The following is a 27648-nucleotide window of genomic DNA, read 5'->3' on the forward strand; positions in this document are numbered from 1 at the left end:
ATCCACATGCTGCCTCCTGGGACTCAGGGCCAAGGGGCAGCACCTCAACTACCGGCAACAAGGCAGCAGACAGAGCACCCTAAACTGGAGGCAAGGAGCCTGAACTTCTGAGAATAGCCTTTTATCTTGAGCAAGAGGACTTACTATACACCCTGCAAAGAAACTGGTCATGAGCATTCTTCTGGCTCTAATTCTGGCATTCAAGGGAGCCCCAAGTGACTATGTCTAGATATAGGGTACCTGGTAAAAGCCACAGGTGGAATTTATATGCAAGGAACCTCTGAGGATGAATCCAGGCCTGTCTACCCTGACTAAAAGAACTTTAAAGGGCATTTCCACTCTAGAGAAACTGTTCATCATGAACATGGGATGGTTCTTCCTGTCCCCTGTCTCCCCTTCCCTGGATACTTTACCTGTCTAGTAAGAAAATGTATCAAGTACTAGGCTGCCCAGGGAGCTGGCCCACATGGCACAGCAGCCCTCTCTGCCTCACTTGCTGCTCCCCTCAGCAGTGTATTTCAGTGCATCTGCCTGTTCTGTTCCCTACTCCGTCTCTGGTGAATCTTCTCACCCTCCACACCTCTGGCTTACACCTCAGTTCTTGTATGTATAAATAAATAAAGCTTTAAGAAAAACTCTGTAGTTTTAAAAAAGAAAAACTATCAAGCACAACTCCCAATGCCACTCAGGGCCACCCCAGTGCAACATCTCTCACTTCACCAGTGTCACAGAGCATCCTAGTTTGTTCATCGTAACTTCCTGCTGTTGCCCTCTGACTCACTCATTCTGTTCAAGCTATAGAGGTCATCTTACTGCTGTTTGAATTTGCCAAAGACTTACTCCAGCGAGCTCTGTTACCCTTCATCTTATTCTGTTTTTCTTCACAGCACCTGCATTATATTGCTACCTACATATATGTTTGCTTATTGTCTGCCTGTCCAAGAGGCCATGTGCTCCACTGCGTTTTCCTCCAGGCTGTGCTACCAGGTCTAAAACAGCCTGACATATAGTAGGTTAAAGGGCTTAATGAAACTTTGAGGAATGAAGGCAAAAGGGTGAAAGAATGTATAACTGAACAGTGTCTTTACTACACTCAGTTTTTTTCCCATGTAGATTCAAAGGATATTAGTTCTGTGGTTAAGCGACCCAAGTACAGCTGTGTTATCTGTGTGTACAGCAGTGTGTGCCATCTAACCTCTCTGAGTCTCATTTGTTGCATCCATAAAATGGAAATCATTTATGGAACACACCAAATGGTTGTGATGATGAAATGAAACTAAAGGCTTAAAAGCAAAATTACAAGATGTAAAACACTTCACAAAGGTCATTATTTTTGGTGAGGCTTCCAAGGTTCAAAGAAATAAACTAATTTGCCTAGAGAATTCACTATACTGTTTATGGGCTCCTCTCAGCTGAGCACAGAAGGATCAAAGGTTGAAAAAGTCAGGGAAAGATAGCCATGACAGAGGAGAGGTTGACAGTCAAGTCCCAGAAGAGAAGAGTTTTAGAAAAGACAGCACAGGAAGACAAGTCAGGCTTCTCCAAGAGTTCAGATGGAAGCTCCCTAGGATAGAATCTGGGTCTTCTGTTTTGCAGCAGCAAGAGCTGAGCATCGTGTTCACCACTAGTCAGGCTCAGACATGAAGTCTAACAAGCTCTCTCTCACTGCACATGCCTTGGGTCAACCAAGGCAAGAAAGTTCATAAGTTCTTGCCTACCAAACTCCCCATCCCACCATCACAGACATGAACGAGGTCCTTGGATTTAAGGGCGCTCTGGTGGCCTTCAGTGAAGGGAGCTATGACCGACCTACCGGTGCCATCTGGCACTCCATAAACATAGGTGGGCAGCATCTTGACTGTGGCCAGTGGTTGGGTTTCCTTCTTCAGTCCATACGCAAACTCGGCCCGCATCTTGTCCCGCACTCCCATCAGCTGTTCACGGCTCAGCTGGAACAAAGCCAGCACCTTGTCAATCTGCTTCCGCTGGGCCTGCAGGCGACAGGCCACCGCTGTCACCATGGCGGCCCCCTTGGTGCTGCCACTCTCTGACAGGAGGAAGCGGACGTCACAGTTTGGGACCAGTTTCCTCACCACCTTGTGCAAGCGTTTTGGGTATCTGAAGGAGGGGCCAAAATATGTAACAGTCACACAAGCCCAGGCCTAACAATAGGAACAAATAGGTGTCATCATGGAAGGGAGCCCTTTGAGTACTAGAGGGAGGTGGGAGGGAAGGAATGGCTTGAGGGAGGGACCAGGGCTGCTGGGGCAGTGGAAGGCCCACTCAGGAGTCCCAAAGAAGCTGTTGTATCACCAATACTTTAACCAGTAGGGCAGGTCCACAAATAATGTACTGACTAAACATCATCCTTATGCAGAAGGGGATGTACCCATGACTTCCAATACCAGCTTTGTTAGCCAGAAGGGCTTGCTTTTCCTTCTCCTAGGAAATTCCCATTTTCATGTTTTCTAACAGGATCCTTCATGTGAACTTGGCAACCTATGCTATCCCTATTTTCCCTATCGCTAGCTGTATCTTTCTTGCCCATCTTATCATGTAATAAGTATTCAATAATAATGGATAGGTGAATTGATGGATGGATCCTTGATAAATGACTTTCTAAGTCAGGAAATAGACTTCAGCAGAATATTTCTTTAAGAATGATCCCCCAAAGCAACCTAGCTAGTTAGATGAATATAGTCTCTGAATTTACCCTTCCCCTTGTAATCTCAAAACCAATAGGAGATGGTGGGTTCCAGCAGCTCAGAGAAGTAACACAGTCCAGAGACAGCCCTGAAACTCTGTCTCAGGGGACACTAGTTTGTGGGGGACATGGGTCAGCTTCAAGCACTCACTGAGGGTGTATCTTGTATACTGTGCCATCCACACCCACAGTGGTCCGCAGTCGAACCAGCTTCTTGTTCTCCCGGAGGCGTGTCAGGATAGCTGCCAGGGCTGCTGCACAGAGATTGGCCGAGCGGAAGGAAACGATGGTGCAGACATGCTGGACCGCAATGCAGTCATCCTCAGAAAATTCCAGGCCCAGATCAGTCAGGATTTCTCTTGTATTGGCAAGGCCTTCTTTATACCTGCCCATGAGACAGAAATGAGAGGCCCACACTTCTCCATCCCACTTTGGAGAACCAACTTTCCCAGCTCTTGAGATTGTGGAAATAAATAGGCTGACACATAGAAAAATATAATAATAATATTGACAATGTTTATAGCAATGACCATTTATTGAGCACTCGCTATGTGCCAGGAGCTTGACTAAGGCTTTGACAAATGTTAACTCAATTGTCACAACAATTCTGGACAAAGCACAATCTCTATAGGACAGAAGAGTGACATGAGGTGCAGAGAAGGTAAGTAAGTTGTCCATAGTCACACAACTAGTCAAAGCAAGGGTGAGAATTTGAACTCTGACGACTAGATGCTAGAACTCAACCAAGCCTGTTCCATACTGCCTTTCATAGAAACTCAGTCACCGCAGGCTCCACACAAACACAGATTCTCAGTGTCAGAAGCCAGTCTGCTGAGCTCAGAATCTAAACTGATTATGAATCTCAGGGCAATGCCAGGATTTCTAAGCCTTAGGAGTATGACCCTGACTTGACTGTGGTCAGCTGCCTTTACCACTCAGTTCCTCATTGCAGAGACCTATGTGAGTGGCCTTAAATCATCAAAGTTAAAGCCACTCCCAACAATACCAGATAGAGAAAGCTCTTACAGGATATCTAAACTTGGATTCCATGCACTGCCTTAATAGGTTCAAGGATGCTCTGGTATAGTAGGCCAAACTGTGCAAATGTGCATTTTGGAGGCAAAGCATCTAGAACAACTTGAAACAGATTCCCAAAGGAGTCTGTCATGCTAAAAATGTTGCTAGACAAGGACTTTAGTCTTTGATAGCAGCAACCCTGGCCAATGAGAACAATCAGAACACATCTGAGTCTCAGCAGACATTGCCAACCAACCCACCTGGAGCCATGCCCAAGCCTGAAACTGTCATGACAAAGATGGAAGACCTGGTCCTGTCTATTTCACCACCACAACCATACCTTGCCATGACCACCCACCTCACCCTTTGTGGAGTCAAGGCAACAGCTTACTTCTCCATAGCAGCCACGTGTCGCGTTTCAATCTTGCCCTTGGTGTGGAGAGCAGAGGATGTCTTGCCACCAAACAGGAGCCCAGACTTGGCCATTTTCAGCAAGATGAGCCTGACGAGTTCACCCATGTACAGGCCGCTGATCATCTTCTCATACCTACAATTCCGTGAACAGATGGTTAGAAGCAAAGCCTTTGATCACACAGCATGCTCCCCCAAAGCCCATGGGCAGTGGAAGGCTGTTCCACAGGTCAGGAGTCCTCAGTACAGTCAAGCATGGTATGTCCTCGGGAGACCCCTATCCTTTCTGTACAGCACTCACTCCACCATGAAAGGAGAGGGCTAAACTAAATGAGATCCAAGATTCCTTCCTGCTCACAAAGAACTTGATTCCAAGAGGCTTCCTCTCAAATCTCTCCTGGCTGTGGGGTGTCATTCTCCTCTTAGACATAAGGAAATTTCAACTTCGGAAACATCAGATACATTCTCAAGGTCACCTAACCACGGCATAATAAATTCAAATTTCAAACTCTGATGATTTCAACTCCTATGTCAAACTTCATGAGAGAAAAGTGCTTTGTTTATGAGTTGGGCTTGGATGGCCCCAGACAGTTTCTACAATGATTTAAGTGAAATATTGTACCAAGTTACCTATACCTTAACTTTGCATGTACATACAACAAATAATTACTAATTGTTTCCCAGGTAAACTATTAAATATAATTTTTAAAAATTATTTATTTAGGCCCTCCCTGGTGGCGCAGCGGGTTAAAGCACAGCCCGAGAATCTAAAGCCGCTTCCGCATGAGTTCGATTCCCGCCTGCCCCGGAGGTGACCACATGGTGTGGCAGACCTCTCCTGGCCCACCCGCTGCTCCCCTCAGCAGTGTGCTTCGTCGATCTGCCTGTTCTGTTCCCCGCTCTGTCTCTGGTGAAGCCTCTCACCGCCCCTGAGCCTCTGGCCTGTACCCCAGTTCTGTATGCACAAATAAATAAATCTTTAAAAAAAAAAAAAATTATTTATTTATGCCTACATAAACCGGGATACAGGCCAGAGGGGGGCGGTGCAGGGCGCGAGAGGATTTACCAGCGAAAAACAGAGCGGGAAGCAAAACATGGAGATTGACTGAAATACACTGCTGAGGGGAGCAGCAGGCAGGTCTACATGCCACGCCATCTAGACCACCTCCATGGCCCAAAATCGTACCCATGCTACAGTGGCTGTGGATAGCTTCATAGTTCTGCGCTTGAATCCATTGTATCACCAGGGAGGGCCCTTAAATATAATCTTTATTCTCTAAACACAATATGACAAAAAACCAAGGACACGGCCCTCCCTGGTAGAGCAGCAGGTTAAAGCTGCACTGAGAAGCTAAAACCACTTCCACATGAGTTTGATCCCCGCCTGCCCCGGAGGTGACCACATGGCGTGGCAGACCTCTCCTGACCTGCCCGCTGCTCCCCTCAGCAGTGTACTTCTTCGATCTGCCTGTTCTGCTCCCCACACTGTCTCTCTGGTGAAGCCTCTCACCGCCCCTAAGCCTCTGGCCTGTACCCCAGTTCTGTATGTACAAATAAATCTTTAAAAAAAAAAATCAAGGACAACCTATTTCATAATCAGCTTTATCTATTTCATTATTAAAAGTCTTAGAACATGGCCCTCCCTGGTGGCGCAGCGGGTTAAAGCACACCACCAAGAAGCTTAAGCCACCTCTGCATGAGTTCGATTCCCGCCTGCCCCAGAGGTGACCATATGGCGCGGCAGACCTCTCCTGGCCCGCCCACTACTCCCCTCAGCAGTGTACTTCGTTGATCTGCCTGTTCTGCACCCCAATCTGTCTCTGGTGAATCCTCTCACTCTCCGCATCTCTGGCCTTTACCCTGTATAAATAAATAAATAAATCTTTAAAAAAAAAAAAAGTCTTAGAACATTACGGAAACAGAATACAATATAAAAAAGTTCAGGTTGGCTTTTGGGGGAATGGAATTTATTTCTAATGAAACAGAGAGGTGGAAAATAATAAAGGCAAAAAATGGGTATCACTTCCTTGAGCCATGACTACTATTCAAACGTGTGCTAAAGAGCAGGTATAACCAGAGCAGAACTTTGCTTTCCAGGTATACAGCGCTAGTATTTGGATGGCACTTAAAATCTCTGTTCACCAGATTCTTACTCATTATAGAAGGAGTAATAAAAAAACTTATGTGGAGAAACTGGGATATTCCCTTAACCAAGTGATTCAAGTTAGCATCACCAACAATGGAACAAACATCATGTGCATCTGACACGATGCCCTGGAAAAATGCATTACCTGCCTAAACTCATCAGAAAACATCAGATGGAGCCCAATGGAGGTACATTCTGTGAACTATTTGGCCTCTGTGCTACAAGGTCATGAAAAACAGATATACTCAGTATTCAAGTTCCATATTAAAGGAACTATTAAAAAACAGCAAAATGTGGGCCCTCCCTGGTGGCGCAACGGGTGAAAGCACAGCACTAAGAAGCTAAAGCCACTTCAGCATGAGTTCAATCCCTGCCTGCCCCGGAGGTGAACACATGGCATGGCAGACCTCTCCTGGCCCACCCGCTGCTCCCCTCAGCAGTGTTCTTCATCAGTCAGCCTGTTCTGCTCCCCACTGTCTCTGGTGAATCTTCTCACGGCCCCTGCACCTATGGCCTATACCCCAGTTCTGTAGTGCATAAATAAATAAATATTTAAAAAAAAAAGACAGCAAAATGCAATGTGTGATATTGGATTGGAGCCTAGATTGGGACATTTTTTTTTTAAGATTTATTTATTTGTGCATACAGAACTGGGGTACAGGCAAGAGGTGCAGTAGCGATGAGAGCATTCACCAGAGACAGAGTAGGGAGCAGAACCAGCAGATCAACGAAGTACACTGCTGAGGGGAGCAGCAGGTGGGCCAGGAGAGGTCTGCCGCACCATGTGGATCACCTCCAGGGCAGGCGGGGATTGAACTCATGCTGAAGTGGTTTTAGCTTCTTAGTGCTGTGCTTTAAAACACTGCGCCACCAGGAAGGGGCCTCATTTGATTTTTTTTAATGAAGGACATTAGTGGGACAGCTGGTGAATTTTGAATAAGGTCTGTAAATTAAATATTAAAACTGATTGTTAATTCCTTAATTTTGATAATTATGCTGTAGTAATATATGTATTACTACATATAGTAATATAACTTATATTTTATTATATAACCTATTTATATCAGTTATGACATAGTTATTACTTATAACTTACAGTAATAACTTATACAGTAATATAAGAAATGTACTTGTTTCAGATAATATATTCTGAAGTGTTTATGAATAAAGAAGTAGTCTGTAGCAGTCTCAAATGGTACAGGCAAAAATAACTCACATATACATATATGTATCTTGTGTGTATGTGTGTTTTAAATGCATGTGCATACAGACACACCTTGGAAATATTGTGAGCTGGCTTCCAGACCACCACAATAAAGCTAATAATGATGCAAGAAGGTGAATCACATGAAGTTTTTAGTTGCTTTATATAAAAGTTATATTTGCACTATACTGTCATCTATGAAGTGTACAATAGCATTTTGCCTTAAAAACAAACATATATGCTTTAATTAAAAAATACTTTCTTGCTAAAAAAAAATGCTAACCTTCATCTACAGTGAATTATAATTGTTTTGCTGGTGAAGGGTCTTGCCTCCATGTCAATGGTGGCTGACTAGAGGATGGCAGTTGCTGAAGGCCCCTGAGGTAGCTGTGGTGCTTCCTTAAGACAGACAATGATGTTTGTTGTATGGGTTGACTCTTTCTTTCAAGCAAGATGGCTCAGTAGCAGCTGATGTCGTGTGATACATTTTACCCACAGTAGAAGCTCTTTTAAGATTGGAGTCAATCTTCTTAAACTCTGCTCTTGCTTTATTAACTAAGTTATTGTAATATTCTAAATCCAATGCTGTCATTTCAGCAAAATGCTCACAACATTTTCACCAGGAGTAGATTCCACCTACTTTCTTTGTTCACCCACAAGAAGCAACTCATCTGTCCAAGTTTTATCATGAAATGGCAGCAATTCAGTTACATATTCAGATTCTAATTCTAATTCTCTATTTCCACTACATCCATAGTAAACTCCTCTGTGGAAGTCTTGAACCCCTCAAAGTCCATGAGAATTAAAATCAACCTCCTCCCATTAACCACAAATGTCTTTTATGGCATCTATTGTAAATGGTGAATCCTTTGCAAAAGGTTTTCAGTTGACTAAGTCTAGATCCACCCGAAGAATCATTACCTGGGGCAGCTATAGCCTTATGAAATGTCTTTAAATAATAAGTCAAAATGTCTCCTGATCCATGTGCTACAGAATGGATGCTGTGTTAGCAGCATGAAAACATGAATCTCAGGACACCCTCACCAGAGCTTTTGAGTGACTAAGTACATTGTCAAGGAGCAGAAATACTTTGAAAGGAAACTTTTTTTTTCCTTTTCTGATTAGGAGGTCTCAACAGAGGGCTAAAAATACTCAATAAACCATGTTGTAAACAGATGTGTTGTCATCTAAGTTTTGCTGTTCCTTTAGAGAGCACATTGGAGTAGATTTAACATCATTCTTCAGTACCCTAGGGTTCTCAGAATGATAAATGAACATTGGCTTCACCTTCAGGTCACCACCTTCATTAGCCCTAGTAAGAGAGCCAGCCTGTCCTTCAAAGTTTGAAGTCTGGCATTTACTTCTCTCTGGCTATGAAAATCCTAGATGGCATCTTCTTCCAATAAAAAGATTATTTGATCTACACTGAAAATCTTGTTTAGTATAGCCACCCTCATCAATGATCTTGGCCAGATCTTTTGGAAAACTGCTGCAGCTTCTACATCAGGACTTGCTGCTTCACTTCATACTTTTATGTGGTAGAAATTGCTTCTTTCCTTAAGCCTCATGAACCAACCTCTGCTACCTTCAAACTTTCCTTCTTCAGATTCCTTACCTCTCTTGGCCTCCAGAAATTGAAAAGAGGATCTTGCTCTGAATTAAGGTGTAGCATAAGGGAAGGTTGGGTATGATTTTCAATCCAGAGCTCTAAAACATTCTCCTTGTTGACAAACTGTTTCACTTTCTTATTGTTTAAGTGTTTATTGTAGTGGTGCTTGAAATTTACTTCAAGAACCTTTTTTCTTTGCATCCACAGCTTTGCTGTTTGGTGCAAGAGGCCTAGCTTTCAGCTGCCTGGGCTCTCCACATGACTTCCTCACTAAATATAATCAGTCTAGCTTTTCATTTGAATTGAAAGAGGTACAACTCTTCCTTGAACACTTGGAGACCACTGTAGAGTTATTTGTTGGCCTAATTTCAATACTGTTTGCCTAAGGAAGTAGGAGACCCCAAGGTAAGGAGCGAGATGGAGGAGCAGTCAGATAGAAGAGTCACCAGGGCAGTCAGAACACACAATTCATGCATTCACGAGTGGCACCAAACAGCCCCTGAATATTTATTCCGCTGGGTCTGGGATGAGACTCAGGCTCAGTGAGACCTGAAGCTAGAAAGGCATCATACCAGGCGCTGTGTGGTTGGTATCTGAGAAAAGCTGGGAGCAGGACGGAGGGGAGATGGAAGGGAGGTGAAAGGGAAACCCAGCTGAGGAATTTGTGTGTCCTGCCTCCTCTGGCTGGGTCTGTAGCCACTGGTCCCAGTGCTACAAAAGGGAACAGTCTGAGTCATTGTTTCCCAGCTCTCCCTCCTCTGCCTCTCACAGATGTGCTCCAGAGGTGTCGGTAAGAATCAGGATGATAGCCCAGGGAAAGTAACTCAACATCCTTGGCTTCATTTTCCTCACTATCTAGGGAAACTGAAAACGCAAACCGTGCCTCATAAACTTCAGCTGATGGGTAACTAGTCACAACCAAAAAGGCCTCCCAGGTATAAAGTATACCCCCTGATGCTGATGCCCAATTACTGCTCAAGGGGACTCACAGTTGCTTCCCGGGGTTGAGAGAGCCAAGGTCCAGCTCCCGGTCAAACTCCGTGCGGATGTCTTCCAGGGCCCCGTCATCCCCAAAGGCCCCCCACTCCGTGTTGATGCACATCCTCCCCTCGTCGCCTTCCACCAGGTCGATGTTGCTCATATCCTCCATGTAACAAGCGTTTGTGCCAGTGCCTGAATGCGGGATCAGACAGAATATGCAGAGACAGAGGACTCAGGCTGAGCAGTCAGAGAGAACTCTTGGCTGCTTCAGAGTCCTCTGAACGTGCCACAAAGTGCTTTTGACCCACTCCCGAGGCTAGTTCTCATTGAAGAAAACAGCTTTGGCAAGCCTGGGAGTTCCGTAAGGAATAAAGCTGACATGTCAAATCTACACTTCCTGGGGTGGTAATGGCTTGCTTTCTGAATGGTGTCAATTGTGATGAAGTCCCTGATGAATATGTATGAAAGTTGACAAAGCACATTTACAAAGAGGAGGATGAGTTAACCTCATCCTGTAAATGTATATATGTGTCATTAAGCTACTTATATTTCTCTTTATTTGATACTAGAAATAGCACTTATTCATGGCCTGCCATAAATTATTCCTAGCATAAGCTACATCCTATGTGATTATCCATCACAAAAGAAAGCAACATGCCATTATTCAAATACAAAATCACTCCAAGGAAATGCCTCAGATCCTTGAGTACTGGAGAATGATCCCATACATCCTGGGGTCTAACAGGATGGTGGGCCTAGCACACAGTAAGCACTCAGTAAACACTCGTTGAATGAATGGACAGCTGTGTGATTTTTCCACCTTCCTATGCTGTTTCTCCTAAGTAGAAATGCCAATACCCATCAACAGAATTTGCTGAGAAGAAGCCTCAACTTGCCCATTTCCCATCCCCAGAAACAAGTCAAATGAGTTACCTATGATGACACCAACTTCGCAGTAGGGATCGTCATAGGCACACGTCATCATGGTCCCCACGGTGTCATTGACCAAGGCCAGGATGTCCACATTTAGGTCTTGCTGAAATACAAGCCCAGAGGGCAGGAAGGAGGAATTATCCCTTTAACTTTCCCCACAGTGGATACAAATGCAATGAAGGTGACTTGGTTGAGACATTCACTAGATCCTGCCTGCTGGGTCTGCCTGGAAGAAATACAGCTTTTGTCAAGGTTCTGAGGCTTGGGGGGAGAGAGAGAGAGAGAGAGAGAGCAGTCGGGAAGTGAAGAAGGAAGCACATGTGCCTACTTTAGAGGTGAAGGCTTCCGTGCAGTGGAAATGTAAAGAGCCTGCAGCCCTTGTCAAAAGGAACCTAAAGAAAGCAAATGTATTCTGGAGCGATGGTGAAAACACCAGGAGGAAACACCTAATTCCCTGTCGGTTAGGACATCTTCACTTCAGCCAAGTCCTCTCCATGGGCAGCAGGATGGGTTTCCCAGGCTGCCAAGCTGACTTGGGCTACTGCGCCATGATCTCTCAAGGTTTGGGGAGCACTTTAAAGAAAGTGAAACAATAAGAGAGAAACAGGCCACATAAGAAACAATCACAATTTAAATGAGAAAAGAGAAAAATGAATATCAAACTATTCTACTTGCCATAGGGTAACAAGTAATTTGGAGTTATTTGTGTACTTTTCAGCTCAGCAAGGAACATGTCTTATTTTTGCAGTTATTTTAGATTATGATAAACTTATTCAACAAATAGGCATTCAGTGACATAGAAAGTACTTGAGAGCTAGAATGGAAAAAAAGAGACCTTTTAAGCCTCAGAGAGGAGAGGTGGAGGTGGGAGTCTAACACAGCAAGAGGCCTAACCACGATGCCCTGTGGCAGCTGGGGAAGATCCCAGAGCCACCTTTCAGCAATGCCTGGCGAGCCCCACACCACGCCTCACCAGTGGTTCCATCCAAACTAGCACATCAGGACTTTAGAGAGACCTTCCCTCAGGTCAGTTCCTTCTGATTCTCTTTCTAACACAGGTACGGGAGAGACACTCCACATAACACAAGAGGGAAGTGTTAGACCTAGGAGAGCCCCCTGAGAATTCCTCACCTTGTGTTTGCTCATGGCTTTTTGCAGATGTCTCACTACATCTGTGTCCTGAACGCCCCGAGACTTAAACTTCTTCGTCCAGGAAAGAAGGACACCCTGAGGGAGGAGTTCAGATCCAGTCAAATGAAGACACAGTGCTGAGAATGAGCTGTAGGAGTGGCGTGCTTAGAGAGCAGCCATTGGCCTTCTCTTTTCTAAGCAGAACCACTCCAGTCCTTTCAGTATTTCTTCAGAGGCCATTTCTAATCATGTAAACATCTTTACTATTCACATCTGAGAAGTTTAAAACAGAAAAAGTAATTGCTAAAAAAAGCAATTGCTAAAACGTTAGCACAAGATGTTGGAAAAATCACTAATCTCTCATTTGAGCCTCAACTCATTCATTTGTTGAATGAAGATATCACCTCCCTGTCTTTGTTACAGGAATGCTCTAATGAAAATAGCTGTAATGATCTAGATACAAGTTATATATGCAGAATACATGGTTTGTCCATAAGACAGAAGTAACATGGTTGTTATCCTATAGGTCACCTCCAGATACTTAATTTCTACTTAGAAAAGTGCCTTTCAACTTATATTATTATATTATAATTGTTTGTTTTAAAATAGTGGTTCCCCAAAATTTCATGTCTGAAGTAACAAGCAATCAGTATTCTCCCAACTGGAAGAAAACTAGGGAAAAAAGACTTGCCAAGGCCACGTAGTCAAGTTAGTTGAGCCCAAGGGCACAAATTCTCCAGCCACATCTCCCAAAACCCTACAGTTCACAGAAAAAGACACAGATTTTAAAAGGAAGAAAACTGCCCAAGGTGTCCAGCAATAAGATTGCCCAGTTAGATGGCTGACCCTGGACGCCCCACCTGCCACCTGTTTTTTTTTTCCTGGACCACACTGCCGCCTAGTGGCAGATCTCTGTAACTTTGACCTTCACGGGATATGGTTACATCCCTGCTTTTATCTGTAAGATTAAGAGACAGTAGGGTGATAACCCACTCCCAAAAGAGGTACTAGGCACGACGTGAGGTCTGTTGGGGAGGGTTTATAAAAGAATAAATGCTTGTTATATAATGTTAACTAAAAAATATCAATACATAAAATATTTTTTAAAACCACACACATATAGCTTAACATCAATCTTCAATATAGACATGACTAGATGGAAACCCAACAATTCTCGCTTGGGATCTGTGAAGATTAGGGTTGAAGTCATTTCTATTTTCTTCTTAAAAACTCCCAAATCCTACCTCTTTTATCTTGTTTTTTCCTATTTTAAAGTATTACCACTTTAATTATGTGTCAGAAACATATACAGACACAAAGAAATTCCTCTTCCCTCATTAAAAAAACACCTAAATGGCCCTCCCTGGTGGCGCAGCGGGTTAAAGCACAGCACTGAGACGCTAAAGCCACTTTAGCATGAGTTCAATCCCTGCCTGTCCCGGAGGTGACCACATGGCTGGCAGACCTCTCCTGACCCACCCGCTGCTCCCCTCAGCAGTGTGCTTCATAGATCTGCCTGTTCTGCTCCCCACTCTGTCTCTGGTGAATCCTTTCCACATCTCTAGCTTGTACCCCAGTTCTGTATGAATAAATAAATAAATCTTTAAAAACAAACAAACAAAAAAAGTGCCTTCCTGCTTTTATCCCCATGCCCTAGATTCTTCAGTCTTTTTTAATTCCACAAAGAAACCCCAAGCCACACTTATTCCTCACAGACTTTTCTTTCCACCTTCTTTTGCATTTACATGACTGATCAGACCCAACCTCTTTCTATTGTCACAAAGTCTGTATCTGCAGAGAACCACGGTTAAATAGCTGTGCTGTAAGAGCCCACACTCAGAGATGACTTCTAAGGTATTTTCTTGTGGCTTAACTTTAGACTTCACTGAAAGGTTGCTTGGAAGGATATTTCATAAAATACAAGTAATTCAATTAGACTTTGCTGAGAGAAGGCTTTCTCCCCTTCCTTCCTTGATATTAACACCTGACCGTAACTCCCTTACCCCAGAAAAATTCTTGTCCTCTTTTATGGCAACTTATTTATTTTCACAGATTCACAAGAAATTGGGTATGACTTCTTCCTGCTGACAAATGGAAAAATTGAAGCACACAGAGATGCATTATCTGACCCTCAGCTGGCCAGTGACACAGCTGAGACTGCGTCCTGTGTGTTACGTGTGCTCAACACCGGCATTCCAAAGACCGCACCTCAGGCCCTGCCGCCCTCAGACCTCTCTGTAAGTTAGGAGGTGACATTCCTGAGCCTTCCCACCCTTATTCTACCTGCTATTCAGTGGTTACAAGGCCAGCAGGATATGCAAATCTTGGGCCTTACAAATGAAGAAACTCCAGGTGGGATCGAGAAAAAAAGGGCAGTTAACAAGCTCTCCTGGCACTCCTTGGACCCACTGAGCTGAGGGTAAAGCCATTCTGTTCCCTTAGCCATGCCCAGATTAAGTGTGAAATGAGGCATTTGCACTAACAAGTTTTCTGTCTCATATTTCTACCTCATCGTTAAAAAAAAAAAAAAAAAGAAAAAGACAAACAAGCAAGAAACTCTGATTCCCTCCTGTGCCCACCAGACTACACATGTCTACTTTCTCCAGCCCCAACCCCAAGTCCTGCACTGCTTCTTCCCTCCCCAACACTGATCTTACCTCTTCCAACTTAGTCTGTCTGCAAGGAAAAGAAAATGTTAGGCCAAGGGGAAATTTCTTATTTTCCAACCCTTTGGTCTTCATGAAATCTGCCAGACAGTCCGCCACGTACTCAAACAGCTGCAGAAAAAAGCAAGCACAGGACATTGGGCTAAGGCATGGTCACTCATAAATGTGAGGCCAGCACCTCCCCCACCCACACAGGCCGCTGCCCAGGTACCTCTGAGCTATTCCCTTGGATAATTTCAGTGGGTGTTGGGTAGAACTGACTCTCCATGTGGACGTTTGGTTTCTCCTCTTCAGAGACTTTCACCTTCAAGATTCGAAATTTGGATCCTCCAAGATCCAGGGAAAGAAACTCCCCATTTTCTATTAAAATAAACAAACAAAAAGTAGTGATTTATTGAGAGTCTACTGTATAACGAGCTCTGCATTAGAAGTTGGACATGTACATATCAATTAATGCATATAAGTGTTACTAATTCTCACAATCAACCCACAGCTAGGGATTACCTGGGCCACCTGCTGAGGTTTGGGAGCTGTCCATCTGAGCCCTCACACTAAGGGGAGCAGCTAGCTGGGATGTGACAAAGTCTGTCTGACTCTGAAACCTGAGCCCTTCCCACTAGGCTATGCTGTAGGGAGCAATGTGTTCATTTGGAGATACGTGACTTGCCTTCAAGCAGGTGGTATTAAATGGCTTTTGTGGTAAAAACCAATTCTAGCATGCACCACTGGGAACAGAGAGAGCTGATACTCCAATGAGGAATAAACACATGAGCAGGGTGGAGGAGTGGGAGGAAAGAATGCAGACACAGCAAGCAGGAAAAGCTAGCTTGTAGGGAAGAGAGACCAGGTCCACACAAGTCTCAGGCTCTCTGGCAGAGGGGTCACACTCCATGAGGAAAAAGAGATAGGGCCCAAATGATGGCTTTACATTGAGGCAAGAGTCACTGAGGGGAGGCAGAATCTGCACAGAAGAGGGCAACACAGGCAGTTGTAAAGGCCAAGGAGGTGCTTTACAACAGTAAGAACATGACTTCCCAAGAGGGTGAGTTTCTTGACACCCCCCTGCCATGGATGACCTTGCTATGACTTTCAGAGCTCCAGGGTGCCTTGGGCATGGGGCTTTCCTTCTTCTAAGCTATGGCCAGGCCTTGTCCCACTGCTCTTTCTCCATTTCTTATACAGCTCTCCAGAGATGCACAATGACTGAATGTGCAGATTCCCTATGATTCAAACTCTCTAGGTATTTTTGGAGTGGTGGTGGCTGGGAAGCCATATGATTAGGAATCACCCCAGGTTAATCTTAAGTTCAGGCAAGTATGGGAACCCTGTCCTAGTGTTGAGCCCTGGCCCATCGGTTAACTACCTCAGGGATCCCTGGGCTCAGCCCCATAACTCAACTTCGTAGGGCCCAGGAGGCTGTCTGGAGACAGAGGCCAAGAAGAGAGGCAGCTGGGAAGAGCCCTCACACTCAGGAGACAGCGCTTCCTGTGTCCTTCCCTCATGAGTGGTAGAGAAGGCACAATACCTTCAAAGCAGCTCCCTGTCTGGAAGACTGGAGATAATTAAAGTTTAAACAGGTTACCTACTCTCAGCTAGGTACCCCAAGAGGAGAATTTACAGACAGTAGGCAAACTCAGGAGTTATCTGACAATTGCATACATTGGGAATGGAGGCCCCAAGAAACTGAGAGCTTTGCTTGGTTTTACAGTAATCATGAAATTATACCACCAGCTCACAGAAACAAAGGATGACTTGAAATATTTTGGAAACTTTAAAGTTTTCTTTTTGTATGACCTCATTTTTTTGGTCCTAACAACCCCACAAGTTGGCGGGACACACTGGTCAGAGTCCTTTCAGTGACGAGGATAGGAGTGCTCAAGGATAGGCAGTCCTGGGACTGCCCAAGGCTACCTGACTCTATAGGGACGCTGGGCCCAGGAAGTTCACAGAAACAGCATCATTGGTGACATTTATTGTGTGATGAGATGACAGTGAAGAAAGGAGGGGTAGTCTCCTGGCCGAGGAGGAGAGTTTCAATTTTATATCCAAACCTTCCTGAAGCAACCAGGACCAGGAAGGAACATCTGGTCTGGAAGCCTCCAGGCCACCAAATACCACTTCCTCTTGTCTCTGGGGACGTGCCTCTGGGGGAGAAGCAGCACAAGGAGCCAAGAGGACTTTGCCTTGGTTGCCTGAATAAATGCTCCCAAATCCCATGACTCAGGCCATGACTCAGGCTCTTCCTGTGAATGGCCCCAGATGACCCATCAAGGCCACTCACCACTCTCATGGAGCAGGTTAGCAAGTGGGTAGGAATTTCAAAGCAGATCTGCTTCTCTGCAAAACCTATGCTTCTCCAGGGTGGAACTGTTCACCCAAGGACTCCCTCACCAGTGAAGGAACAAGACTTTCCCATTACAGGTTCTCTCAAAGGGCAGAGCCAAGCTCCTCTGACTTAAGTATCATCCAAAAGGGGCCCAGAACCAGCTAATTCAATCAAAGCTCCCCTGAGAGCTCCCCAGACTTCAGTAACTGCTCTTTCAATAGCCCCAAAAACCTGTATTAGAATTTGGTTGGAATGCCGGGACCTTGACATTGAGGAAGCCACTTGGTTTTCAGTAATCTCTGACATGATGCTAAGTTACACGACAGGGTTCTTATGGGGGTGTGTGAGAGAGTACCTAGCACCACGTGACTGATATGTACCCATTCCTTTCTCTCCTATAGGATTACAAATGGATGGGTGAAACCTCATAGATTCCCTCTAGACTATGGAAAACAAAATACTCTCTCCCCAAGATGTCCACATCCCAGTACCAGATTCTGTGAACATTAGGTTGCATAGCTAGGGGAATGAAGGCTACAGATTGAATAAAAATTGCATTGCCTATCAGCTGATCCTGAGGTTGGGAAATTACGCTGCATTATCTGAGTGAGTCTATAATCACAGAGTTTTTAATTATGCAAAGGGGTGCACAAGGGTCAGGGCCAGAGAGAGATTTAAAGATGCTGTGCTGCTGATTCTGAAGATGAAAGGCACTGGCAAGCACCTAACCCCGCGTGGGGATACGTCCCAGGTGAAGACATGAGTCAGAAAGCATGTTAGTGCTCACCAGGGAATGTTGTGATGTGCCAACAGGAGATAGATAGAGAGTGTGAAGCAAGGCAGGCAGAGAGAAGGGGTATTTGTCCATGAACACTGGCTCAAAAATTCTGATATTCATTATGACTGAAATACAGTCAGGAAAGTTGGGATGGGTATGTGAAGAGAGAGGACTGAAGAGAGAAGCTAGGGTATAGGGCCAAGTGTCAGGCATTCATCAGCCACATAGGAACTAGGGAGATCAGGATCCTTGGCAAGCCTCCCCCCACTTACCTGAGCCATCTGGAATGGCTCTGACAAAGGTGGGCAGCATCTTCACTGAAGCTGTGGGGTTGGTGTCCTTCTGCAGGCCCTTCTGCATTTCAGCCTGGAACCGTGCCATAATGTCCAGCAGGGTCTCATCAGAGAGCCGCATATGGTACAGGAACCTGTCCACCTGGAACAAACACCGGGGTGGGTGACCATGGTTGGCTGCACTTGCCCTCCAGTCGAGTCTATAAATTTCCACTTCTAGCACAAAGCTGCATTCCTCACACTGTAGACAGCTTTGTGATGTGGATCTCCAAAAGTCCCTAGCCTGACTTCTAGCTGGGGACAAGGAGGGTGTTAGAACAAAATGGAATAGAAGTTGGGGAGGCGAGGATTTATTCCTCTAGAGGGCAAACTCAGAAATGACTCCGCTCTTTTCCTGATGGGACAATGGAGAGAAAGAACAAAGGATTCAGAGTTTGTAATTCCCCAGTCAGGATCTCTCCACTAGAAACTAGCTATAGCTTGAACCTTCAATTCCTAAGCATGGAAGCTATTTTTTTTTAACCCAGTGATGACTATATAAGCTATATAGACGTTTCCCTTTGTTTACTGGCGATTAGGAAGCTTAGAGTTAAAACCCTACTTCTCATTGCAATCTCTAAAATCTAGTACTTTAAATTTTCATTATGTTTTAACTGAGGTTGTTCTAATTAGGATGACATTTAAGTTGAAAGTCAAATTTGCTATTGGAAATGAGTTGCCTATCACTCAACCTACTAGAAAATTAGGACATAGAACCACTGCCCAAATATGCTGGGCAGGGGGAGGGGGGGACTTGAGGGGAGAGTAAGGGGGAGGAGTTATAAAAGTTATTGTGACTGTACTCAGCCTATTTGAAGGCAGTATGTCACATTAGGATAGCAGAAAAGCTTTCTCCCCCAGGTTAATGTTAATCAGTGGTGGATTTCCAGAGCTGGGATGGATATCCCATTGGGATGGATTATCTACGGAGGGCTAGTAGCAAAGGCCCCCCTTCTTTTACACTGAGTGGCCTCTCTGCCATCCAAGTCAAAGGAGGCTTGATGCTGGCATGTTCCAGGAGGAAGTGTCCTCCCACTCTTTTATCTCAGGCTACTCACAGGCACTGCAATCTGTGAAGGGCTTTCATGTGTGTCACCTAAATGTCACCCCATAAATTCCCTTGAAGCAGCCAGGTAAGGCCAGAATTGCCATCTCTAATGGAGAGATAAGGGATCCAAGACTCAGGGTTATTCAGCAGCTTTAGAAGAGCCACTGTAAGAGGAAACACTGACACTACAACACAGACTCCATGCTCTTTGCCCCAAGACCTGGTAGTTTGGTGCACAGCTTTATGTGGGATCCAAAGCCCAACACATTATACCCAAAGTGCAGAGGTCACATGATCTTTATCAGAGGACAGCTTCCCAGCCCTCAGCTAGGGCTAAAGGGCAGGGCTCCCAGCTCAGCCCTGAATTGATACAAAGACAGTGAAATAGGCTAAGGCTTCAAAGACTTGGGGCTGGGGGGGAGGCCAGAGAGAGGCCAGAAAACCATTAGAGAGCCATTAACACAAAAAGACAATTGGGCTTTCAGCATATTTGAAAAGATAGGATATAACCAGGTCATGCTTCATTAAGGCTTCCTGTTCATCCTGAGTCTATTTATGACTAATTGGTTGGCACAGTCACACATGCCTGGAGAAAAGCAACAGAAGGGATGTGACCCCCAGTAACTGGGACTTGGGGAAAAGGTGAGATATACTGCATCGAAAGTAAACTTGTTCCTGTCACCTCAAAGACCCTCAAAACAGTACCCCTAAACTTATTGCTCATTTTCACTCAGCCCCAGCGTATAAAGAGCTTCTCTGAGCCTCTCCCTAGTGTCACCCCTTCTATGTAATGATTTGAGGCTCCACAGAGGTCTTTAGGAGCTATAGTTTAGAACTTTGGGTGACTGCTGCTGCTATTTCACTAAATTGAAGTGATGACGAAGAATGTCAACTTAGCAACAGTGTCTTACTTTCTTTGTGTCTTCTACAGCCCCTGCTAGAGTAAAGAGGAAAGAAGAAATATATGTAGGGACAGGAAAGATAGTTTAAATCCAGGCAAGTTGGAGCCTGTATAACCAGGCAGGCCCCAAATAAGGGTAAATGAGGGCACTTGATTTGCAAAAATTCAAGTCCATTTTTGGAGTAACGGCTCATAATATGGTTACCTTCTAAACCAAAGAGCCAACAAGCTGCATATTAGTTCAGGAAGAGCAAAGTGAAAAATGTTAGCACAGAACTGGTGAGTCATAGAATGTGGAAGGTGGAAAGGACTTTAGAAATCACTAGTCCAAAGGTTCCATATGATTGAAGAGTCATAAAAAGGTTCAACTCTTTGACCTAGTGATTTCATTTCTGGGAATCTGTCTTCAGGAAATAATCCCAAAGATGGAGAACATTAAATACATACCATTATCCCTCTCTTGCAATCTTATAATTTATTGCATTTATTATTGAGGTAATATTAGCATGTAACACTATATATGATACAGAGTCACTCATCTTCCAATGTATGTTACCATACCATTATAGCAGTATCTTAAAAAATGTTTATAGCAATATTGTTAAAAAATGTTTTTGAAAGTAGCAAATGTCCAACAAGAGGGGAAATGTTCGATTTTGGCATATCCATGGTGATTGAACAGTAGAAAGACATTAAAATGACAATTACAAGGATGATGGAGAAATGTGACTTCAATATAACAATAAGTGAAGGCTACAAGATCAAAGTTATATGTATAAGCTGTAAAAATGTACACCATTAAAAAAAAAAAAGCAACAAGAGTTTCCACACAGCAAATATGTTTTTGAGAAGAGTGAGATTAAAGGTAACATTTCCACTTTTCGTAATGTTGACTTACCAAACTGTAAAAGGTACACACTGAAAAATCTAACCAGAGCTTCTCTTATGAGAACAGTCTGCAGGTCACTGACCAGCCCAGTGCAATGTTATCAATAGGTCAAATAATGTCAATATATTGAATTGGAAGTGGAGAAGTTTCCTTTCCCAATTTCTCCTTTTGTTTTAATGCTGGTAAGGGGAGATTTTCCAAAATTGTTTCAGAGCCTGACTAGTGACCCTCAAAAGCAAGTATGGCACAGAATTCTGACAGCTTTAGACACAAGAAGCATAGAAACTGAGAACTGGCTGCTTGAACCTGGAGAGGGGAGAGTTTGCCTTTTGACCAGGTATTTTGGTCATGTGGAGAAGTAAAGAATTCTCCGAACCTATGACTCACTCCAGCAATCCATAAACTGGCCTCCACACACTCCCAGTCACCTGTTGGGTTACCTACCTAAGGTGACTATAACACACTTCTGACTGTATCTGTTGCACTCACTTGGGAAAAGCTAACTCTAGGCCTTGACAAAGAAGCAGAAGCATCTGGAACAGATCAAAAAATAATGCATTTCAAGTCAGAGGGACCTCCTGAGTTTGCATCGGGGCCATCGGGGCCAATGGACAAACATGCCTACTCTGGCTCTAGTTTAACAAAAGGTTAACCATCACAGAGACAAAAGAAAATAAACCAATTTGCAGAACCAAAGGTATGTTTCCCAAAAATGCCCCCTTGGGGTTTAGAGAAACACCATGCAGGCAGCATCTTTACTAAGAAGGGTAATAGAAAGTGAATTCCTACACAGTGCTGGAGAGGATTTTTCGACCTCCTTAACAAGTAGATAGGGCTCTGTGAATCTAACCAACAAATGAAAATTAACACAGGTTAAATCTTGCTTGAGTTATAATGTCTTAAGATTTGTTATAATCTTTAACTCAACTATAATGGACAGAATTTAGTGGAATTGTATGCCACCTTGCACATCAGGGCTGTAAGGGACCAGGCTTCTCTCTGTTTACAAAGCCCAGAGGCACAGTGGCTCTATCAAAGCAGAAGTCGTCAGTGACTGCAGTTTAATCCTCAACTCATCTTAAATAGCTGGGTGGCCGTGGCTAAGTGGGCCTGCTGGGAGGATTTGTTATCTGTAAATTGAGAGATGCTCTGAGTACAGCCACAGTGGGGGGGGGGGGGGTCATTCCAGTATGCAGGAAAGAATGCTTGTGGCCCCTAGTTGAACTTGACAACTCTGGGATGAATCTTATAGATGGGGTTCTTGTGCAAAGTGGAATAATAATGAACACCACACTATTGGCAAGTAGTACACACTAATATTAAATATTTCAATTGTTGCACATTAAAGCTCCTTGTGGTGTCTATATTTACATTCCTTCAAATATATTCCTTGTGGTGTCTATATTTACATTTTTTCAAATACATTAAGAATCATGCAAATTAAAGTTTTCAAAATTTCTTTCAAAATGACTCTTTTCCTTTGTAGTCTTTCCCCCCTCCAAATCTCTCACAATAAACACAACTGTCTTCTAGCATCTAGTGTTTTTCTTCATCCCCTCCCATCCCAAATCTATCAGAAGTTCTGAGTAAATCAAAACTCAGGATAACATGCAATACCCAGCCTAAGTTTTTTACTAGTTCTTTGCTCCCTGTATGAGCTCTCTTCAATTCTTTTTGGGGTAGGAAGGAATCAGTTCTGTCAGTGAAGAATGAATTAGGTATTTCTGAAGTTCTGAGTCCTTACCTTCTTGATCTGATCCTCCTTCAGCTTAGTGAAAAAGAATGATACCAAATGTACAGCAAACATTTTCCCCAAGTTTGGCTTCTTCCGAGATAGGCAGAGATTCCTGTATAGTGTATCCCCAAGTCTCTGAGTACTTGAGGCTGGAGATCTCCTGGAAAGTAGGTGCTACAGATAAAATACTTTCAGCTTGCTTAGTTCAATGATTAAACTTTGTCCCTTCTCTCTGGTCCCTCCCTCCAGCACACACTTAATTGTTTAATAGGAGTTTCTGGATGGTGTTTCAGGGTTGGTGGAAAGGGAGACAGGGAATTGATGGTTGCTTGACTCTTTGAGAACTAGGTGCTGCAAAATCTCATTGCTAAGCAACACCCTCAAGTGAAGGTTTTATCAAACCTAATCAGCCAAAGAAAGCCTTCTGAGAAGTTTGGCATTAAACAAAGCCAAATTCAACCAGCTGCACAGCTTTGGAAAGGTCCAGCCTCCGGCTTTTCTTTTTCTTTTCTTCAATGCAGTGCTGTAACTCCATGACCTCCTACTCCTTTGTAGCACTGTCTTAAGACTAAATATTGCCTGCTGAGGAACAACCCAAGAATCTGGAACAAATTCCTCAACTTGTGACAGACCAGGTTTCCCAGCTAACTGCCCAAGGCAATAGAAAAGAACAACTGTAAGCTAGAAGACCTTGTTTTCATAGGTAATGATCCAGAAAAAAGATATGCACAAGAATGAGTTAAGGTCACTGAAACTCACTGGGAAATTGCTGGCAAGTGCTGTGGTGGTGGGTATAGTGTAGTGACATACATCTCAAGAGATCTGAACCTATACTTCTACATCCTACACACTCCTCCTGCCACTAAGATATGTGGTTTACTCATTTATCTCACTCATCCAGTTTGATGTGAGGATCCCAAAATGGGCTAGTGATGAGAAAATACATGAAGCCCTTTCAGTACATTCAGTAAAACTGTAAACCACGGGACCATTTACTGAAATTATAAAAAAAAAAAAAATCCTATAACTAAAGAAAATAATCTTGAATTCTACCCTGTATTCTTCTCAATGATACGTTCAAAATTTTACTGTCCATAACAAATCAGTCTGACCTGCTGGTATTCCACTTGCTGCAAAAGGATATGAGTGTGTGAGAGAATTCATAAATTAAAAGCTTTATTGAATCTGTAGTGAATTTTTTATGATTTATTTTTATTTATGTATACAAGAGCTGGGATGTATGCCAAAGGTGAGGAGTGGGGTTGGGGAGAGGATTCATCAGAGACAGAGTGGGGAGCAGAACAGGCAGACTGACAGGTACACTACTGAGTGGAACAGAAGGCAAGACAGGAAAGTTCTGCCACACCATGTGGGTCACCTCCCTGGGCTGGGATCAAACTTGTGCTAAAGCAACTGTGGCCAGCTTGGTATTGCGGCACTTTAACCCAATGCACCACCAGGGAGGGCCCTTGATTTTAAAATATTTGTGTGTGTGTGTGTGTAGAAGTAGGGTGTAGGCCATAAGTGCAGGGGTGAGAAGATTCACCAGAGACAGATCAGGGAAGCAGAACAAGCGCAACCATCAATACACTGCCAAGGGGAGTAGCAAGGTGACAGGAGAGGTCTGCTGCACCATATGTGGGTCAGCTCCCTGGCTGAGGATAGAACTCAGGCCACCTCGGTGATAGTACTGAGACTTAACCCCTAGGCCACCAGGAAGGCCCTTGGGCAGAAATCATGTTTTTCTTTCATCACCTCCAAGAGACTCTTCTAATGGCTGAAAGTCTCCAAACATTAAAAGCTTCTACTGTGTAAGAACTATAGGCTGTCAACCATTAACTTGTCAATGTTCTCACTAGTAGCAATATATCATTACTTTCTTGCTCCCTCAACCATACTCACCTTTAGTCTTATGAATTCTGATACCCATTCTTTTCAAACATGTAACTCAATCTCTTCTTAGATGCAGACTACATTTTTGTTACCCCTTTTATTTTCAAAATGCAAAAAGAAACCATCAAATAATAGAGCTATAAGATACTAAAACTATGAAAAAAAGACTTCATAGACCTCAAAGAAAAAGTTGGAGAAATTGCCTAGAAAGTTGAAGAAGTCATGAGGATAATTTGTAAACACCAATATAATAAAAGGTGACATCATAAGTTATTATATCAAAGGAAAGTTATTAGAACAAGGAAGATGGAAAACAGGAGTGATTAAAGAAAGTGAAATCCTTACCTGATAAAACACAAATCAGTGGCTAGTATCTTAAAATGATGACTCAGAAGGCATAGGAGATACATATTATGTAGTCAATGAGGTAAATACTAGAAGAAATAAATGTAAATATAGTTGAATGTGCTTGCTTGTAGTTTTTTAAAGCTGTGTTTATATTCCTATTATATGGCTGAGAGTTGTTACTTCTATCTTGTTTTCAATTTATATTATGTATTAGTTAATAGAGGGAATTTTATAAATAGAAATCAATCAACATGCATTTATCAATCTTAAAAGGGTAATGAGTGATAAACATGTTAAGATGAAAATATAGTTGTAAACTACTTCAGGATGACAAGCATTTGAGAGATTTTTCATCAGCGGATTACACATTTCACAGGTGTGTTAATGGAGTTTGAAGTTACTATGCTTACGAGCCTTTTCCAACTCTAAGCACCAGGGCGTGGAGTAGGTAGGAAACACATTCAAATCTAGGGGCAGATTCTAAGAATATAACTTTAAAGAACCAAGTTCAAAATTACCTCCTCTAGCCAAATCTGCCAAAGTAGCTTCTTAAATTCAGTCTGGTGATTTGAAATGACAGTTTGTCTGAGATGACAGTGTGTTTCTGATATACAGTAAAGTCATTTTTCATAAGGTCCAATTCTGTTTTAGACTTATTCATCCACAAATACAATGTACAAAGCATTGCATGTTCTTGGTTATTATTCTTAAACAGTATTTACTACATTTTATTAAATTACCCAGACCCATACTGATGGAATTAAGGTCAGCATCCAAGCTTCAGTCCGTGCCCCATGCTGAGTCCACAATAATCCATGGAAGATTTTCAGATAAATTCTTAGAAACCTGCTAGAAAACTGGAAATTTTAAAAAAGAATAGTGTTTTGAAAATTAACTGTCTAAATGCCTACAATGAAAGACAAGTGATATTATCAAGCTTATTACAGAAAAGGAAAACCAGGCTGCTTCCATGGTGACAATTTTAAGGACACTGCAGAGAATTCTTTGGGGCCAATATATTTTTCCCTCATTTCATCTAGTATCATCACCTCTGCCTAACCAGAGCTCTCCCTCCCCAACAAAGATGAGAAAGGTCAAAGAGTAAACTCATTATTCAAAATATTCTTTAGCTCAATGTTCATTTGGCCTTGTCTATACCTACAAGTGTCTTGCCTGTCTTTTGACTTATCAACACCGACCCCCAAACTGGAGAAAGTGAGACAATTAACAACCCTCTAGGTGATATACCTCATCATTTACACACTAAGACAAAATCCTCTATCAAGTTCACTCCATGAATACTTCTTGAGCCCATCTGAGCAAGAACTGGACTATGTTGTGGTTTAAGTTACAGAAAAAGCAAATTCTGAAAGCAAGATGTCTAAATGCAAAATATGTATTTTTTTAATACCTTCCAAGTATTTCACTACTTCACCCATAAGAAAGAATAATCAAGTCAGTGCCACCTGTTCCTTCTTAATTCCATGAAGGCAAAGGTTAGAAGAATAAAGATTGCCATCTCAATTAAGTATCTTCTGAACTCTGAACTACTGAAGGCAGAGATTACTAGCCTGGTAAATCTGGCTGTTCTTCGACCCAATTTCAACCAAATCAGATTTATCCTTAGTCTGAAATCAGCCTCAACTTGGCAGTTGCTCAAGAAATTAGTACAGTGCTCAGAATTACCTAAGCATTCAATTCATAGCACGAGATGAACCCAAACCTTCAGGTTCATTTACAAGACATTTTCTAAAAATACCTCTTAAGCTAAATGATACATAAATTCAACCTCTACACAACTCTAAGTATGCATCACTGTCTACCTTCTTTAGGTGTAGTGGCCAAGCTCCAAAGAGGGCAAGGACAGCTGAGGTGATAGGGGTGAGAGCCAAATCCAGATCTGTTTACCACCAAAGGCTATGCTCTTAAGCTTTTAGCTGTGTTTCTACCCAGGGCTAAAAGCTAAGCCAGACAAATAGAGACCACTATGCATTAGGTGGTCTTTGGACATGTGAAGTGCACACTATCTACAATAGTCCACTGCTACCACTAGTCGCTCTCTTCCTTTGTTCAACTTCTAGTATTTACCTCTGAAATTATATCCATTCATTTCAAAGACTGTTTCCACTATATCCCACTAAAGATAGCAATGAAGTAGGTTAATAATCCCGACCCTCACTATTTGTTAACTTGTTCTTGCCTCCATAGCAAACAATAATCTCTCTGAGGCAGGAACATCACCTGTTTTGCTTACTACATAATCCCAGCACCTATAGTAGCCTCTGGTACATGGGTATAATAGACAGCAATGCTTGTCAAAAACTCCATCCATGGTATTGTCAGCAATAGTGTGGGGAAAGGATCAAACAATTCACTAAACTGATTGCATTCCCATGAAGAAATCCTTACAGTCCGTTGTCTTAGTGCCATCCAGAAATGGTCATTACATTAAAAAAAAAAAAAGAAACCTTGACACCCTGCATTTTTTAAATGTTGAAGAGTTTAGTCATTTTTAAGGGTTGATTTTTCTAGGGTAAAGAAAATCAGTAAGAGATAGCCACAACACTATAGTAGACAATAAATGTGTATGAGGAAA

The 27648-nt window shown here is 43.0% G+C and overlaps 1 protein-coding gene across 1 annotated transcript in view; it reads right to left on the reverse strand.

Annotated features, from left to right (window-relative positions):
• The window catches only part of HKDC1 (hexokinase domain containing 1), a 37249-nt gene extending 14331 nt beyond the window's left edge, over window positions 1-22918 (reverse strand). The window contains exons 1-10 of the mRNA XM_004680822.2: window positions 22821-22918; window positions 18179-18341; window positions 15014-15162; window positions 14794-14913; window positions 12137-12232; window positions 11006-11108; window positions 10081-10264; window positions 4113-4268; window positions 2856-3089; window positions 1814-2118 (exon numbers count right to left, since the gene is read on the reverse strand). Of these exons, the coding sequence (XP_004680879.1) occupies window positions 1814-2118; window positions 2856-3089; window positions 4113-4268; window positions 10081-10264; window positions 11006-11108; window positions 12137-12232; window positions 14794-14913; window positions 15014-15162; window positions 18179-18341; window positions 22821-22883 (1573 nt within the window). The 5' untranslated portion in view covers window positions 22884-22918. The remainder of the gene's footprint in view (window positions 1-1813; window positions 2119-2855; window positions 3090-4112; window positions 4269-10080; window positions 10265-11005; window positions 11109-12136; window positions 12233-14793; window positions 14914-15013; window positions 15163-18178; window positions 18342-22820) is intronic.
• Window positions 22919-27648: the final 4730 nt, after the last annotated feature.

This window comes from Condylura cristata, unplaced genomic scaffold, assembly GCF_000260355.1.
Source record: "Condylura cristata isolate star-nosed mole 26May11 unplaced genomic scaffold, ConCri1.0 scaffold00011, whole genome shotgun sequence".
NCBI classification, from domain to species: Eukaryota; Metazoa; Chordata; class Mammalia; order Eulipotyphla; family Talpidae; genus Condylura; species Condylura cristata.